Source organism: Chiloscyllium punctatum, chromosome 7 (assembly GCF_047496795.1).
Source record: "Chiloscyllium punctatum isolate Juve2018m chromosome 7, sChiPun1.3, whole genome shotgun sequence".
Lineage (NCBI taxonomy): Eukaryota > Metazoa > Chordata > Chondrichthyes > Orectolobiformes > Hemiscylliidae > Chiloscyllium > Chiloscyllium punctatum.
Window position 1 is genome coordinate 70,541,388 of NC_092745.1, and position 18,590 is coordinate 70,559,977.

Consider the following 18,590-nt stretch of genomic DNA (forward strand, 5'->3'; position numbering starts at 1 on the left):
TGTGTGAAAAAGTTGCCCTGTAGGTCGCTTTTATATCTTTCCCCTCTCACCCTAAACCTATGCCCTCTAGTTCTGCACTCCCCGACCCCAGGGAAAAGACTTTGCCTATTTACCCTATCCATGCACCTCGTAATTTTTTAAACCTCTATAAGGTCACCTCTCAGCCTCCGACACTCCAGGGAAAACAGCCCCAGCCTGTTCAGCCTCTCCCTATAGCTCAAATCCTCCAACCCTGGCAACATCCTTGTAAATCTTTTCTGAACCCTTTCAAGTTTCACAACATCTTTCCAATAGGAAGGAGACCAGAATTGCACGCAACATTCCAACAGTGGTCTAACCAATGTCCTGTACAGCCACAATATGACCTCCCAACTCCTGTAATCAATACTCTGACCAATAAAGGAAAGCATACCAAATGCCTTCTTCACTATCCTATCTACCTGTGACCCCACTTTCAAGGAGCTATGAACCTGCACTCCAAGGTCTCTTTGTTCAGCAACACTCCCTAGGACCTTATCATTAAGTGTGTAAGTCCTGCTAAGATTTGCTTTCCCTAAATGCAGCACCTCACATTTATCTGAATTAAACGCCAGCTGCCATTTCTCAGCCTATTGACCCATCTTGTCAAGATCCTGTTGTAATCTGAGGTAATCTTCTTCGCTGTCCACTCCAATTTTTGTGTCATCTGCAAACTTACTAACTGTACCTCTTATGCTCGCATCCAAATCATTTATGTAAATGACAAAAAAGTAGAGGACCCAGGACCGATCCTTGTGGCACTCCACTAGTCACAGGCCTCCAGTCTGAAAAACAACACTCCACTACCATCCTCTGTTCTACCTTTGAGCCAGATCTGTTTTCAAATGGCTAGTTCTCCCTGTATTCCATGAGATCTAACCTTGCTAATCAGTCTCCCATGGGGAACCTTGTCGAACGCCTTACTAAAGTCCATATAGATCACATCTACTGCTCTGCCCTCATCAATCCTCTTTGTTACTTCCTCAAAAAACTCAATCAAGTTTGTGAGACATGATTTCCCACACACAAAGCCATGTTGACTATCCCTAATCAGTCCTTGCCTTTCCAAATACATGTACATCCTGTTCCTCAGGATTCCCTCCAACAGCTTGCCCACTGCTGATGTCAGGATCACTGGTCTATAGTTCCCTGGCTTGTCCTTACCACCCTTCTTAAACAGTGGCACCACGTTAGCCAACCTCCAGTCTTCCAGCATCTCATTCATTACTGACACTGTACTCAGTTCGTTGTTAGACTGAAGTCCAAAATGTGATTGCTGAAGACATCAATTTAAGCAAACCAATAGCTGAAATTTCTTTAATATTGTTGATCCTGAGTCTTTCTCCATTAACATAGGTTCCCAGAGCTCCCAATTTTGTCAGAGTTAGAAATATTGCTATCTCTCCCGTATCTAAGATTTCTAATGAATTATTGTTTTCAGTGAGCAATCAATCATATCCAAATTCATTTCTACACTTGAAAATTAACATTCACAAATTATGTGTATTATCTGCATATTTTCTGCTTCCTGTGCCAAATCATAATCATGTAATCTGTTCCGCATCTCTATACCTTTATCCATCTGCTTAGTCATCAATGCAGCTGGTTGAGCTAGTTACTGCCACTATACTAGAATCGAAGACAAATTAATGAAACTACCAGGATACTTGAATTCCTGTGGATGCACTGCCCGATGAGTGATCACACTTTTTATATATTTAATAAATATTTTATGACTAATTGTCATCTCTCATTTCAAATACCACGTTGACTCCAAATGGTGATGTTCTCACTTAGGGCTGGAAAAAGTACAGGATTGCACTTCACAACAAGGTTCAACTTCATAAGTTAGGTTAGTAGGGAGTAGGCAGTAGGGAGCAGCATTGTTAGAATTGCTGTCGTTCAAATGAGACTTTAAATAAATTGGCAACTATATGTTTAGGTTGACCTTGTGGATTACAAAGGACTGCAACTCAATGTATAAATCAACAAACCTCCTTGATCAAATAATATATAACTAGCTAAAGAACTGCCGATGCTGTAAAGCAGAAACAAAAGTAGAACTTGCTGGAAAAGCTCAGCAGGTCTGACAGCTTTGGTGGTGAGAAATCAAAGTTAACATTTTGGGTCCGGTGACCCTTCCTCAGAACTGAGGAACTTTTCCATTAATTGCTGTTTTTGTTTCTGATTTCCAGCATTTGCAGTTCTTTTGGTTTTATTTTGCAGGCAAGTACTGGGTTAGGTCTGGGGAGTAGCAGATGGGTTGTGTGTACTAAGTTGGGCATCAGTTTACTAGATACCCAGGAGTTGGACAAGGAATTTAATTGTTGAACTTTTCCTGAATAACTATTACGAACACTGGAAACTTCATAGTTCTCTGATTTAAATGGACACTTACAGAGGGTTCCATGGACAGGAGAATTGAACATTAGAATCTTCAAATTCCCAGTCAATTCCCTAGAAGTCTACTTTATCAGGGACTCTGTAGGGTCAAGACATGGAAATCGCATCTCTGCTGCAGAATCCAACTGTCTGGTTATTGGAAAATCAGAGCCTCTGTTATTTGGAAATGGGTTCTAACACAGAACCATGCAAAGCTTTAGGTTTGCTCTGAATTTCTAGAGGGTAAATTAAGAATAAGGTCATTATCAGAGTTTTGAATAGACCTCTTTAATATCAATGTTGATCTCTCTCAGCATCTTTTCAGCAACTGTCACATTGTATCCTGCAATTGTTCTGTTACCCTGATGTACTTGTATAGTATGATTTGCCTGTAAAGCATGTAAGACAACACTTTTCACTATACCTCAGTACATGTGACAGTAACAAATCAAATCAAATCAATGGGGAGACATAGTCTTAGTTTCATTTAGTTGTTAGGGTTCTCTGAAAACTTGTTTACATGCATTTAAATGATGCTTTGAAACAACTCTTCAGGTGAATAATTCATTGGAAAGGAAATTGGGTGGCTGCCTAGCAACAAAATGGCCTACAGCATAAGGAGGCAGAGGGAGAAACAAGTTTCCTTTCAGAAAGGAAAACAGAACAACTCAGAAGATTAGGGATAATCTAGGTTCCTTTCTGAATAGCAGGCCATGCAGACAGGAAATGCCTGTAAGATCAGCAGTGCAGATCAGCAATCTCCAAACCTGTAAGGCAGATGAAAATAAGTCTCAAAGTAACTTAGAAGTTAGTAAGAGAAAAGCTCCAGAAACAGATGGCTTCAATTTGAGTGTAAAAGCTTCTGCAAGGATGGGAAATGCATGAGTTTAAGAAACTTGTGTTAAGGCGTATGTGAGCTGCATTAGCAATTTATGTCAGGTCTCATGAGGCAACATTAACTAAATAATAAAGCATTAAGTGAATGCAGAAGTTTGCTGGAACGGAGCCGGATACAGCTGTGCCAACTGAACAAGGAAATTTAAAGTGGAAACAAGGTCATCCTTCACTGTTGTTTCAGTATCTGTGAAGTTGTTGTTGAGGGAAGAAGGATTGAACCTTTATTTCTGATATTTGTAATAAGATCATTACAAATAGCTCTTATCTAGTAAAAGCCTTTTTTCCTTTAATATAATAAACTTTGATATTCTTTTGTCAAAAGCACATTGACATCATCTTATGAATATATTGAGTAACTGACTATGGTAAAAAAACAAATTGCAAAACAAATGTAAAACATACAGTCTGTCACGTCTGGTTTCACTTTGTGATCTTGTCCAGTATTACCATTTGCTGCGATTATGACAGCATACTTAAGGAACAGTTCCTAGCTGTGATTCAGCTGGTACTTATTGATTAAAATGGAGAGAACTTTCAGTTTTATTGCAGTATGTGCACATTCACTGCACATACATTAGTAATGAATTTCCAATGAATACCTGACAACATAATTGGCTACTTGAGTTTAATGAAATCATTGTCCACATTACGTATCTGAATAATATGATATCTCATAGTTCAATTTTACTTCTTCCAGTATTGCTTGCCACTGTCCTCTTTAAATGTATTTGTACAAGATTTTGTGCAAGTGATATATGATAACGTAGCCTGGAATGCTACATGCTATTTTGTTTCAGGCACAATTCTATTTCAGAATGTAATATAGCTTCAGTTATCTCTCAACAAAACATATTCTTATTATAGCAATCAGCTTAAAATGTGACAAAAATAAATCAATGTTCATGCCAACAACTTTGTACCATGGTCTTTCTATTTTAAGCTCATGTTGGCTAGTTTTCTATGTCTTAAGAGGCACAATTGCTGAGAAGAAGTTAGAAAGGCTGAATCCATGAGAGAATTCCCCTTACAACACAGCTTGTGGGCCAGGGTGAGGAACCAGTGTGCTCTCCAACCTGGCAAGCTTGTCAGTATGTCCAGAGTCAAAAAGTGTCATGCTGGAAAAACACAGCCAGTCAGGTAGCATTCAAGGAGCAGGAGAGTCGACGTGTTGGTTGGAGGGTCCCAACGTGGAAGATGAAGTGTCTTCCTCCAGGTGTCCAAAGCCAAGCCACCCCATGCCTGGCAGAAGAACACCTCACCTTCTGCCTCGGGACCCTCCAACCATTCGGCATCAACAACCATTTCACAAGTTTTCCGATCTCTCCTCCCCCCACCTTACCCCAGATCCAACCCTCCAACTTGGCAGTGCCTGCTTGAACTGCCCTACTTGTCTATTTTCCTTCCCACCCATCCACTCCGACCTCCACTCTGACGAATCACCATTACCCTCCACCTTCATCTACCTATTGCATTCCAAGCTACTTTCTCCCCAGCCCAAGCCCCCTCCCATTTATCTCTCAGCCCCCTTGGGCACCTGTCCCCCCAACCACTACATTCCTGATGAAGAGCTTATGCTCAAGACGGCGATTCTCCTGCTCCTCAGATGCTACCTGACCAGTTGTGTTTTTCCAGCTTAACACTTTTTGACTCTGATCTCCAGCACGGTGGCTCAATGGTTAGCACTGCTGCCTCACAGCACCAGGGATCCAGGTTCGATTCCAGTCTCGGGTGGCTACCTGTGTGGAGTTTGCACATTCTCCCCGTGTCTGCGTGGGTTTCCTCCGGGTGCTCCGGTTTCCTCCCACAGTCCAAAGATGTGCAGATCAGGTGAATTGGCCATGGTAAATTGCCCATAGTGTTAGGTGCATCGTTCAGAGGGAAATGGTTGTGGGTGGGTGACTCTTCAGAGGGTCAGTGTGGCCTTGTTGGGCTGAAGGGCCTGTATCCACACTGTAGGGAATCTAATCTAATCTGCAGTCCTCACTTCCTCCTAGTCAGAATATCCAAACGAATCACCCATAAGCAAGGAATTTGCCAATCAGATCCTCTTGATCGCTAACTACTGGATTCCCTGGATTTATTGAACCCTCCAATAATCTGGAACTCTTGCAATTGGAAGAACTTTTCCTCGTACTCAATTTTCCTCAACAATCCGATCCTCACCACCAGACCTTTCCAATCTCCTTAACTGAGACCTTGTGGAAAAGGTCTCATGCCAGACAGGTTCTTCAACTGACCAGAAGAAAAATATTTAAACATTGCAAGTTTATCTGGTCTCATCTTAACAAACCCCATCCCATTTCCTATTTGGAACTCACCTTCAGGTTCAAATTAGCCCACCATTCTCAATTCTATCCTGTTAGCTGACAACAACCATTGGGCCCAACTTCCATGTTTCAAACATTCACTTTTCAGGTCATAATACACATATAACAATATTTGGTAATGACCAGTGGAGTCATATTTTTCAGCAAGTAATTTTATTAGCAATTTTTAAGAAATAATTTGAAAGTTTATGATACACAAAACAGAATATTTGATTCTTGACTATTAAATTCATTACATCATTTTAAATACCAATAGTTTTAAACCTGCTAAAGCCAGTGAGAAATTTAATTTGAACACTAAATACACTGAGATAGGAACATTTGGAAATTAATTATATGTTCAGATACATAAAGTTACAGATAAGGGGTCACTTAGTGGTTAGTGCATATCTTCTCACTAAGACATCTAGATGGCAATTTGCAAATGACCTGATAGGTCAATGGACTGAAGTAATTGATCGCTATAGAGTGGGCTGATATTCTGAGGAGATCAAAAAGTTATGGTTTGTGGCTGGGTAAGGCTCTCCATCAGAAGAGAACAGAAAGGAAAATACCATGCAATGTAACAGTCAGCTATTTTAGTTCAATTATAGTTCACAATATCAGTGCACAGCACTCTCAGTCATGCAGCATAAATGCCATCTCAGCCATTTTGTTTTGGACAAAGATACTTATTTGGCTCTCTGCCCTAATAATCTCAATTATGTCTCCTTCATAAAACTTGCCACATAATTAGACTATCTACAAAAGATTTAAATAGGGTTCAAGAGAATAAACTTCATTCTAAAACGGCCTGTGGGACATGCATTTGTGTGCCCATAACAGGATGGGAGCAATAGTGAAACTTCAACAAAACTTAAATGAATCTCGAGGCTCAATATCTTTGAAATACAACACAGCAATACAGCCTATTCTGATATTTGGGTATGTCACAATCAACTTTTGGATAAAGAATGTGATTCGTCCTATCTTAGTTCAAAAGAGAACAATATTTGCTGTCTCACTCAGAGCTCTTTTCACCAATGACATCCAATCAAAATGCATTCAATTAACCATTTGCCAAAAATTCAAAAGATGACCTTCAATAACATTTTCTAATGTCTTCTGCCCTTTTACCTGTAGTACACACTGCACCAAGCTGACACACAAGTGATAATAGGAGGTAAGTGTTGTGTGCTTACACACATGCCTTCCAGAATCAAATCTAAGGAAATGGTTAGCTTTTAGCCAGTGTGCATTGGAAAACAACCTTTTCATTGTAGGAGTGACATGAGCACACCTGTACAATGGAAGCTTCACTGAATAATCTATTGGATGCTCATTTTCGCACGGTAATTTACACCTACATATACTTTAACCACATCAATACATTGTGGGGAATATCACAAATGTCAGATGCACAGTTGAAAAGTTTAAACTTCTAATGCAGATGTGATTTTTATTCTACCTTTAAAAAGTGATAATAAATGCATACACTGACCACTGAATGACCACTAGAGCTGCGGCCTGGGAGGTGCAAGTGGGTTTCTCTCATGAGTTGCTACTATAATTTTGAATCAGTTATTTTATACGTGGAAGTGCCTTGATCAATTTCTGAGAACGTGTTTGGCTGCGTGTGTAGGTGAGTCAAGATTAATCACAGGCCAGGATGCTGCAGCAGCTTATCTGACTTGTGGCTTCATCACCTGACTAAACTCACTTCATTGTGCATCATTTCCTCAAGGAACAAATTTGGCAGCCTATAGCAGCATTGATTAACACTGCTAGTCACTTCCTTCAGTTCACTTAGAAGAATATTAACTTCTTGATTAGAATCTCAGGCTTATATTAAAAAAAAGACAAATATAAAACTGGAGTTCACTTTCTGACATGGTAAAAGTTAGAAACATAGACACACTTCAAGCAATTGGGAACAAAGTATGAGAGGTGGGGCTATGGTACTTCGGTTTTGCATTCGTGTTAGAAAGAAAGACACACCCAAAGAATGACAGTGGTTCAATAAACTGATGTAAATTTCACTGGGATTACCATAAATGTAGGGTTTCAAGTTGACATGTTAGAGTTTGCTTCTTAAAGTAAATATGTAATTCATGATATGCATCTCAGCCAATTGGGCTGCAGCAGATAGACCATATTGTTATACAAGTTATTTTCATAAAAATAGCAACTAGCTGGAGAACCCAGGAAACATGCACTTAAATCATATACAGCTCTGAAACTGACAACACACCTCACGTCTAATTTTCACTATTCTTGAATGACAATAAAATGAAAACACCGGGATGGTGATATAGAATTTTTCATGACATCTACCTAGTACCTGTGCATACAGACGAGCGTGCAACATTACAGGGTAAACTACTAGTGGTTGGACACTGGACAACAATGAACAGAGATCAGTCACATACTGTACATTAAGGGATATGTCTAACATATTGTGCAATCTTAACAGAAACAGCAGGTATTTTTGACAAGAATCTGTACCGATTGCAAATAAACAAAGCAGCATGTAGAAATGAGTGAATGAAAGAAGGTCAGTGAAAACCAATTAGTTAACATGCAGCTTTATCACCTGATTGGATCTTTAGAGTTTAACAATCAGAATTCAACTGTTTAAAGACAGTTCCTCTTCTGTTAGGTCAAGATATGGCTGAGGTAAAACAATGATACATGAAGCCAATCAGGAGCAGCTTTGTCATCAACATGAACTCTAATTAATTTGAAGAGTACTATAATATTTATTTGATGTTCTGCTCTTTGGCTTTGGGGACCTATAGATATACATTTGACTGCTTTGAAAATATGCACTTGTAGTGATTATAGAAATGGACCACTGAGGGAAGAGGAACTAACACTTCAGACTGAGCTGAAGAGCAGTCTGACAAGTGACCAGTGAAAACTATCTGAAGGACCACATATTCTTCTTCCCTGAGTGCTTTATTTCTTTTTGTAGAAGTATTTGTAGGATCAATCATCAGTCTTCCAAGTTAGACCTGGTCTAAGTGAAAAATGAAGCTGAACCAATACTCAAAAATATTAGTCAAAAGAATACAATTTAATATTACTGAGACCAAGGATAATTAAAATGTTTCCTGAAGTTACAGAACACAAACATAAAAAAAGAAAAACAAAATTACTTGTGGATGTCCTTCTGCGTGGAAGTTTAAAGGACTTTGAGAACAATGTTAACAGACAAATACTCAGGTGTTCTCAAGTTGTACAGAATTAGTGACAACATATCAACTCAGCTATCAATTAAAAAATAATTATCTTTTATAAAACTAATCTGCGTGTTCCATTAAGATGGATGAAATTCAAATCCTTGGAGCAAAATGTGAGTCAATGCTCAATGTTACTCAGGTATTATAAGAAAACATTACACCAATTTGAGTTATTTATACAGCCTATGGGAACAGAGATGGGAGAAGTTTGAAACCGGGTTCCAATAATCTTAAAATGAAACTAATATTGTCAAGGAATATCATCCGCTATAAAGGACTTAAGTTTCTCTGTTTCAACATTTGACTATTAATTATCATTTACTATTGTTTAAATGGGCAGATTGCTTATGCGAGTACCATGTTATTCTCTAAGTGTTTTGAAGGCTTTTGTGGCTGCAATATTATAACAACATGTTTATTTCAAAACGATTTACTCAATGATGCAATATATTATACTAGAGAACAAACAGTCTGAATTATGCACACAATTTGATCATTCTATTGTGCTTTCTACTGCTGCATAGAAATGAATTAAGTCACAGTGTGATTTTAAACACACTGTTTGAAGCCGAATTCCACACTAATTCTATTTAAAGTTTCTGTGAAATTGCTGATGAGGCCCAAGCAATAAAAATTGTATTATTTATAAATATTGAAGTTCTACTCAATTTTTCTTTTATTTCTGCGAGCTGCTGTGATGTAATTGGAAAAAAGAAGGCCAAGTGTGATGATCCATCTCCAAGCAGAACTTTCATGCAAACTTATTTTTTCCCAGCTATATCAAGACATTGATGACTATTTTAGACATTATGCATTTTGTGAAATGTCAAGAATACCTGCAGTACCATCAAATTCTTACATTGCTCCTGTAGAGAAAACAATTGACTTTTTGAGCTTACCACATTTATTAAACACAAAGGCATTGAAGCAATTCTTTGAACTAAGCATGCTACTATCTGTAAATCCTGAATCACTCATCCAGAGAGAGTAAGTGACCTAGTCGTGTCAAAGTTGCAAGCAGCACAGCAAGGTTAGGAATATCCTATGAAGAAACGTACATGATTCTACCTCTAATAAAAAAAATGGAAATAGTTATACTGACGCTTGGTATTCTGTGATAATAGGAAGGTCAGCATAAGTGTCACTTAGAGGGCAGCACAGAGAAAGAGACACGAGTGGACAGCGAGAAGTTCTGTGCAGTTCATACAGTGCATTCTGTCAGTAGAGCTTCTACTCTTATTGTACAGTGGGAATGGCAGACAATAGAAGCTCTGTATATATAAGCAGTAGAGCAGTAGTACAGTTTTACTGAGAAGGAAACTGTAAGCTGTTCTTTCTGGCTCTTGCTGGAGTTTTATCCAGACGTCTTGATGTAGAGCTGATTTTGCAGGATGTAATCAATAACAGGCTGATTCAAATATTCCACCACATGGCCATCACCATGCTGTAAAGCCAATCTGTCAAGATGCAAAGAGAAATATCAGATTTCAATACACCAGTGCAGCAAAATTGTTTTGTTGTTTAATCTGTTCACCTACTTGAAGTTGTTTTGCTGTCTTTCATGAATCTGAAAGTTGGAATAAAATGGAAGGGAGACTAAATCCCTCTCAGCCATTTATTTGCTTTCTGTTCCACTGTAGGGATGTTATCTCCAGATAGTAAACAGTGATTGAGCTACAAATCCATATTATCTTAAGCTTTACATCTAATACTGTACCGTGATGTACTGAAGGATATTGTCTCTGCCTCCCCAAGCTCCTTTCCAATCCGAGGCAAAGGTTTTATGATCTCTCCCATATTTGGATACTAGAGCTGACAGATCGAACCTGAAGAGTGCTTTGTGTGACCCCATTGGACTTTCAGGTTCTGTCACATTAGCACGGATCTACTTCATCTATAAACAGATGGAGTGGGGGAACCTACCCACTACTGTAGGCCCAATAAGTATAGCCAAGACAATAGCCAATATCTGGGGAGAGGGACAGGGTGGGAGGGTGCTGAGGCTGTAATGCAAAGCAGTAGGTTGTTAGAAAAGCACTTAACTCTTTGTGGTCTATATTTTGTTTTGCCCCTTTTAGAGTGTCAAATTCAAAACAAGCTGCAACCAGAACCTGAGGCAGTGAACTTGCCTATGACACTCAGTCCCACTGATAAATAAAAAAAGGCCAGATTATGCAATTTGGCCTCTTCTACACAGACATTAACTGATAATCAGACTTCAGTTCAGCGGTTATGTTACAGTCTCAATAGAATATAACTTGTCAAGCTCCCTTTAAAGTACAGCATGAGCTAGTTCTGTGATTTTTTGCAACTGTAAAATAAGTGACAATGATTTGGTAATCCTTTCATACCTTTCCATTAAAGCAAACAGAAAAATCAAAATATGTCCTCATCACCTGGAAGATTCTATAAATGTTGGAATTAAATTTAAAACCCTTCAGTATAATGTCTTCACAATAGTGCAATCTCCTTTTTTTGAAATTCACTAAGAAACATATAACTAAACCAAGCTTGCTGTGCACTATGAAAATGATTATTCAGTTAAGTAGAGAGTTATTTATTAACCTACTTTACGAAACATACATTTTTGGATACTGGACTGCATCATTTGGCAGCAGTGAACAGTGTGTTGGAACTCTGATACAATGTGAATGAAGGGGTGCAATGCTAGCTAGTACCCACAGCTCTCCCACTCCAGCGTGCAGATTTCAGTTTTGTGTTCAGTGGCTGGTTGTTTGTTCACTGCCTAGTGGTTTGCATGGAGCACTGCACTTTATCTTAATCCATCACTGTCGCAGGATTCATACATGCACAGCAGCAGTCATTGGATAACAATAAAGATTAGAAAGTATGGATTGCTTTCCCTTCCCTAACCCAGTTAGCGTTTCTGGAATAAACACAAAGTAACACCATGAGCGGCACAGTGGCACTGTAAGGTAGCAATGCTAGCCACTGTGCCAGAGACCTGGGTTCAATTCCCGCTTCAGGCAACTGAGTGTGGAGCTTGCACATTCTCCCTGTGTCTGCATGGGTTTCCTCCGAGTGCTCCGGTTTCCTCCCACAGTCCAAAGATGTGCAGGCCAGGTGCATTGGCCATGCTAAATTGCCTGCAGTGTTAGGTGAAGGGGTAAATGTATGGGTGGGTGGCGGGTTGGTGTGGACTTTTTGGACCTGTTTCCACACTAAGTAATCTAATCTAATCAAATACGTGCTAGACTGAGAATTATTAGTTTGTACAGATCAGCAAGCCTTGTGTATTGGTTTCAAATAAAAATTAGTGGCAATCTAGATGCAAGAAGGTTACATACCTACTCTTGGTAGAACTCACAACAGACATGGGATGATTAGTGTCATCCTTTACAGCAAGGATGTTATCCTGTTTAAGGAAAAAAAATGAATTATGATAAATAGCTATACACTCAAATCAAGTACAAATCAAGTTCTAACCTAAGAAACTGCCCAAGAATTTATGAGTCTGTTATTATTGCTGCAGTTGTGACAGCAATAAGAGGTCGTTCCTTATGATGGTGTTAAAGCACATATACTTGCAATTCTAGGTCCTCGATTTGAATCCATTCTGCAATCCCTATTCACATCCCTAAAAGTTAATGTGAAGTTAATTCTCAATTCAATTCCAATAACAGACAACTCAACAGAACAAATTTTTATATAAGTTGGCTGAAGATCCTACATATGTAGAAAGTGGGGAATAATGGCTGATCTGAGAGAGGAAATGCTCATGCTCTTCTGAGGTTTTGGGCTGTAGCACATGATTCAGACAAAGTAGAGCAAGTCCGACATATTGAATAATTTTAACCCTTAGCTACAGAATCAACAGGAAGTGGAGCAAACCAAATCAGAACTTCGAAGTCTTCTACACTATCTGTATCCTGCTGTTAAAGGGTCTGCATTATTTTACAAATTTATCTTGTATAATTAAATGCCAGGTCCAAATTTAATATGATCTTTTCTTTTGGGTATATGTTTTGAATAAAAATGTTCAAACTTTATATGGCTGTACCAACTTAGGTTTGCTTTCCTGTGGTAACTACAAAGTGGTTTCAAACATTTTTCAAGTAACATTAATAATAAAGAAGCTGTTACATTTAGTACTGTGGAGCAGAGTAGAGAAGGAAGGAGCCTCAAATATTCTGTTCTGAAAGGCCTACAATTTGCCCTCATACATTGCCAGCTGGCAGCAGTTCCTGCATACGATTGGATAATTTTTTATTCTATTAAACAAACATTCATAGTCTTTGGGTACGAAGGTGCAAATGTTGACCTTTTTCCAAAAGTACAAATTATTCATAAAATTTGTAAAATAAATACATTCCAGATACAGAATTTAACTTGTCTCCATCCAGAATGTCTCACTCAAAACAATTGTTACAGTCTTAATATTTACAATACACACTTAAAACAATCCAAGGCCAAAACATTTCAATTTGGAAATTAATGAAAGTGAAATAGAAATAAACTGATTCTTATATTCCATGTTACACACTTAGGTACCTCAGTACAATGTTGACAAGCCTGATTTGCACATGGTACATTCTTTGTAGGTACACTATCCAAAAGGTTTTACAAATACCAGCCCCTTGATGTAGTGTGCCTGAAAGACCTCAGGCAGTAACGTATGCCCACTGTGTATCTGTGGCAGCTGCCCCAAGCTTTGATGTGTCCCTCTGAGCCATGTCCCCAGCATTTACTTGTAAGAGACAAATAATCCATTGTCCCTGCTCCCAAAGAATATGGCTTTGCTCTTGCCTCAGTTTACTGGGGATCCCAAGGCCTGCTCGAGTTGATTATAGATGTTTATCAGGCTCAGCAGATCTGAGCATAATGGCATCCATGTGGAGGAAAGCTTTCAACTGAGTACTTCCACACCTGGGATTGTTGCAATCTATTACCTGTATCCATCCTGACAGATTTGGCAAAGGATTTTATTTAACATATGTATAAGATAGGGGAGAAAAGACAGCCCTGCCTCACTCTGGATTTGATTGAAAAGCTTTCAGGTCCCAATCCTTCAAATGAAACTGTACTAATGATGTTTGCGTTGGACAATAGTTGGATAAAATTGAGATTCCCTGTCCAAATCCCATTTTGAAGAGGGCATCATGTCAAGTGTGGGATATTTTGTCAAATGTCTTCCACTGGTCCAAGCTGAAGAGGGCAGTGTCCACCCACTATCGCACACAGGCAATCATATCCCTGTCAGAGACCTTCCTGCTGAGTACAGCATAGGTCTGTTCAGGGTGAATGAGCAAACTTGACCCAAATGGCAATGACCAGGGACACAATTTTGTAGTTCACTTTCAGCCAATTTCTAATTTCCTTCTCTTTACCCCTTCTGTTTGTAGAAAAGGGTATTGATGGCTTTCCTCATGGATTCGAACATACTGCAGCAGGAAGTATACACCTCGGACATCTTTAGCAATCCTGGCCAATCAAATCCCATGGGGATGAAGACATCTCATCTCTCAGGTATAATGATCAAATTACTGTGAAACTGACCCTATTAGAAATTGTCTTTAGTTGCACCATGCTATGATAACTAACAAAATAATAAAAATAAGAACACTTCCAATGTAACAAATGCTATGTTTCTCAAAAAAAAACTCTATTAGGACCTGCTCCACTTTGTTTCACTCAGTGAGGGAGTTGGCCTTATTTACTGTCATTTCATTCAGTCAGATTAAAAGCAAGTTTTTCTGATCTCTGTTCATTCAGCACCTTTAAGGAAATGACATGTCATACTACACACTAGATCAATTCATAATGAAATATTTTTATAAACCATTCAGAAAATCAAGCTAACAATAATTGATGAAAATCTTCTCACTATGTAACATGGCAAGCACTGACCTTGTACTTGCGAAGCAATGACGACTGGTTCATGATCCTGTCTGTATCTACATTGTCACGAGGGACAACCACTATTCCAAAATCACCCACAATCATTTCCATCTATAAAAATACATCACAATTACAGTAATAATGATCCATATCACTCCAGGGAGTGTGAAAACTGCTTTTTGTGCAGATATGGAGTAATTAGTTAACACTATCGGTTACATGACTAGAGTTTGTCACTTGAGATATGAAGTAAATAGATCGGATTTCAAAATGATTTTAAGAAACTCACTCCCATTTTTCATGATTAAACACCTACTTATACAATTGAATAAAATCAAGTTTAAAGAACCGCGAGACATCGAGCAGTTTCAATAAACGCAGTGATTTTGGGAGAAAGTTACCCAAGGAGAAATGATGTACATCTGAATGGTACGATGGGGGCTCACACACAAGGTTTCCCATAGGGAAAGTTTCTGACACTAACCCAGATGGACTGACAGCAAAGTGCAGGACAGAGAGTTTCCTTCAGAAAGGCAGAAGTTTTACTTGTTTCTTTTACATCAAGTGGAATTTTCTCACTTCCAATTCAAGTGTTTTGTCGTGTGAGATTCACAATGCCTGGCCTGCCATGGCTTACAGCAACTTTTTTCAGATGAACATTTGCTCTTTGCTTCAGTAATTGATACCACCATTCTTACCCAGCTACCCACATCCTCCAGTACTCTATCAATGCACATTAATAAATAAATCGTTGGGTTTTGGGTCACTCCTCAATCGGGAGTTTTTGAAGTTGTCATTTAAGGCTTGAAGGGAAAGTAGGGAAAACTTTCCTTGACATCAAAAAATGTTCATTTTATTTTTCAGTTTTACTGTGTTTCCCACCTTTCTCATCACTACTCAAGCAACAACTAGAGAACAGAAAATTCCATCCTTTGAGTATGATCATTCTAGTTTTATTCTGTAACAGATTTTTCCAGCAAAAAAATGCAAAAACTTATCTTGCATGCCGGCAACAATGTAACCATCTCCCCTTCATAAACAGACAAAGTGATACTGACTGTAACTGGTGAAGATACTTACATCCTCCTCGTTCCACAGACCTGGGATACAGAAAGATTCCAGCAAGTCACTGCCACACAGTAATAAGATGCGGAGCTCTGCATGATTGGGAGATAAATATCAAGATAAGTGTTACTTGATGGAAAGGACTTGTCCAAATAGTGAGATGTGACAAATAAATAATAACAATCAGATAAAACAGTGATGACAACAATGGTCTCTCTACAAAATCCTCCTGCCCAATGTACTTCTGTCTTTACAGCCATCATGACTGGTAAACAGTGTATTGGAGAGAGAGGATTGCACTTAATTTAATTACCTTATGACACATTTGGTTTTTATTTTGCCTACTTTATTTCCAAGAACTAGGTCCAACATTGCATCTTTTCTTCTAAGATAGGAGACATACTGGTATGGGAAATACTGCAAAACCCAGTTTAGGAATGCTTGCCCCTTGTTGCCCCTTACATTACCAGCATCCCAGTCTATATTTGGATAGTTAAAGTCCTCCTTTATTACTATAATGGTTTGTCCTGAGAGTCACTCTATTCAGGGCCAAAAGGGAAGGACCAGTTCCACTTACATAATCAAAACTGCTTACGTGCATGCTCATATTGAAATCTTGCCTGTTCTCAACATAGCAGCCAAAACCTCCATCATAGCATTACACACCATCTCAAATGGTAATGATGCTGCCTTATGTAATTGATAACTTACTGTCTATGGATGTACAATGCAAAGTGATTTCAGGACAATGCAATATCGAGCTACTGTCTCCCTAAATATCATTCTCATGATGGTTAAAAATCAAACCTATACAACATTTCACGGGCTAAATCTCAACAAACTCAAGTCTACAATAGACATGTCACAAGAAATTATTCCACTCACCAATCTCTTCATATCTCATGGCAGTACCCAAATTTGCATTCTCATCTGTAATAAAGACAAAATTAACAGCTGTTAAAAGTTTCTCCCCAGTCTGTTGTTTGTGTAGAGCAATAGCTGGTTGAATAGAAGTTGCGTTTATGATTTGTTTTGCAGCAATGAACTCGTTCCACGGTAATTGGAAGAACAATCTCCATGCAGTTAAATGATCTCTTGCAAGTCTCCTGGGCTTACCTACCTACAGCTGGCTGTGAGACTAAGACCGTGCAGTTGTGTTGTACTATTGCACAGATCTCAGAAAGATAATACACTTTCTGAGATGGTAACATGGCATGTGATGGCCTAGCATGAAAGTTCAATAGAGTCAGACAGTTAGTAGCCAGCCAGTTGGATAGACAACCAAATAGCTCGTCGATTAGTCAGCCAGTCAACTAGATACATCATGTAACATTAATATGAGTAAGCTTGTAACCAGAATATGAGTATGTCTGAAATGTTATTTTAATGACACAGTTGTTACTAAGCATCCCAGATTATCTGTCTCAATAAGAACCTGCGCCTCTGTGCTTTCATGTAGTAACATATCGAAAATTACATTACATCATCGTGGCAGCGAGTGGACACTAAAAGCTAGTTACAGCAAGTTGATACCGAATGCTAAAAAGGAGATGACAACAGTAGTAATAGTGAGAAGTTATTTTCTTAGTTGTCATCCTCATGTGTCTGAGTTCAGAGCTGAAGTTCACACCTAACAATCAGGATTGAAGCTGAGCTGAAGCACAGCAACCACAATGGGTGAACAGTGAGGAGAAAGCTGTGTCCAGTTTAGAAAATGGCAGTTTACAAGAGTCCCAGAACAGCATCAATGGGTTTCTAGAATGAAGTACAGGCCAAAATGCTAGAAAACACAGTTCTATATTTACGTTTAGTGTAAGTGGCACTGGATGTCCCGGTACAAAACAACACATTTACAAAGTTGAGCATCACACAGATTGGTGCTTGTGTTCTAAAGAAAGTCAGCACTCTATGTGTCTCTTTAGATGTAAAGTAACTAAGTATTTCACTAAAGAAATGCCTACACAGGAGAGCTACTCTGGAAGTACTTAACAGCAAGTTCTCAGTTACCAAGCACTATTCCACATGCAAACAAACCAAGTTTGTCCAATTTCTCTTCGCAGCTAATACCCTCCAAACCAGGCAACTTTGCTTTTCCAGAACCACTCTGATCTAAACTCTTGTTTCCAGCATCTGCAGTCCTCACTTTTGCCTATTCCACATACAATGCCAAGAATGGGTATTGGTCCATAAATCTTTCACTGGTGTCATATGGACAGACCACTTTTAGAACTCCTTAATGTAGATAAAATTTTCTCAGATTGCCATCGGCATTGTCTGTTTCAGAAACACTAAAATAAATAAAATAAAATAAAATAGAAGTTCTGATGAAAGGTCACTGGACCCAAAACACTAATTCTGCTTTCTCTCCATGGATGCTGCCAGACATGCTGAGTTTCTCCAGAAAGTTATGCTTTACTTTAGATTCTACAATCTATTGATCGTATATAACATATCAGATTGCTTCTGTTTTGCAGCTAACATTGTAGTTCTTAGGAAAAGTAAACATTAGCACAACCTAAGCTTTCATTAGCAGTGTGAACCACACATAAAATGCATAGTATCAACTCAGCAAACGTCTTTTGACAGCACCTTCCAAACCAACAATAGCTAACGCAAATTGACAGCAAATGCAAGGGATACTGCAAGTTACCCCGAAGTCACATATCATCCTGCCTTGGAACTATATTGCCATTCCTACACTGTTACTAGGTCAAAATCCTGGAATTGCCTTCCCAACAGCATTGTGGGTGTTCCTGTGCCAAAGCTGATCATGATAATTCAAAGCACACAGTTCATCACCACATTCTCAGGTGAACAATAA

General features: G+C 38.8%; 1 protein-coding gene across 1 annotated transcript in view; it reads right to left on the reverse strand.

The window, feature by feature from the left end:
- Positions 1 to 5,814: 5,814 nt before the first annotated feature.
- nmnat2 (nicotinamide nucleotide adenylyltransferase 2) overlaps positions 5,815 to 18,590 on the reverse strand; it is a 287,688-nt gene continuing 274,912 nt past the window's right edge. The window contains exons 7-11 of the mRNA XM_072573940.1: positions 16,655 to 16,699; positions 15,785 to 15,861; positions 14,714 to 14,815; positions 12,154 to 12,221; positions 5,815 to 10,302 (exon numbers count right to left, since the gene is read on the reverse strand). Of these exons, the coding sequence (XP_072430041.1) occupies positions 10,200 to 10,302; positions 12,154 to 12,221; positions 14,714 to 14,815; positions 15,785 to 15,861; positions 16,655 to 16,699 (395 nt within the window). The 3' untranslated portion in view covers positions 5,815 to 10,199. The remainder of the gene's footprint in view (positions 10,303 to 12,153; positions 12,222 to 14,713; positions 14,816 to 15,784; positions 15,862 to 16,654; positions 16,700 to 18,590) is intronic.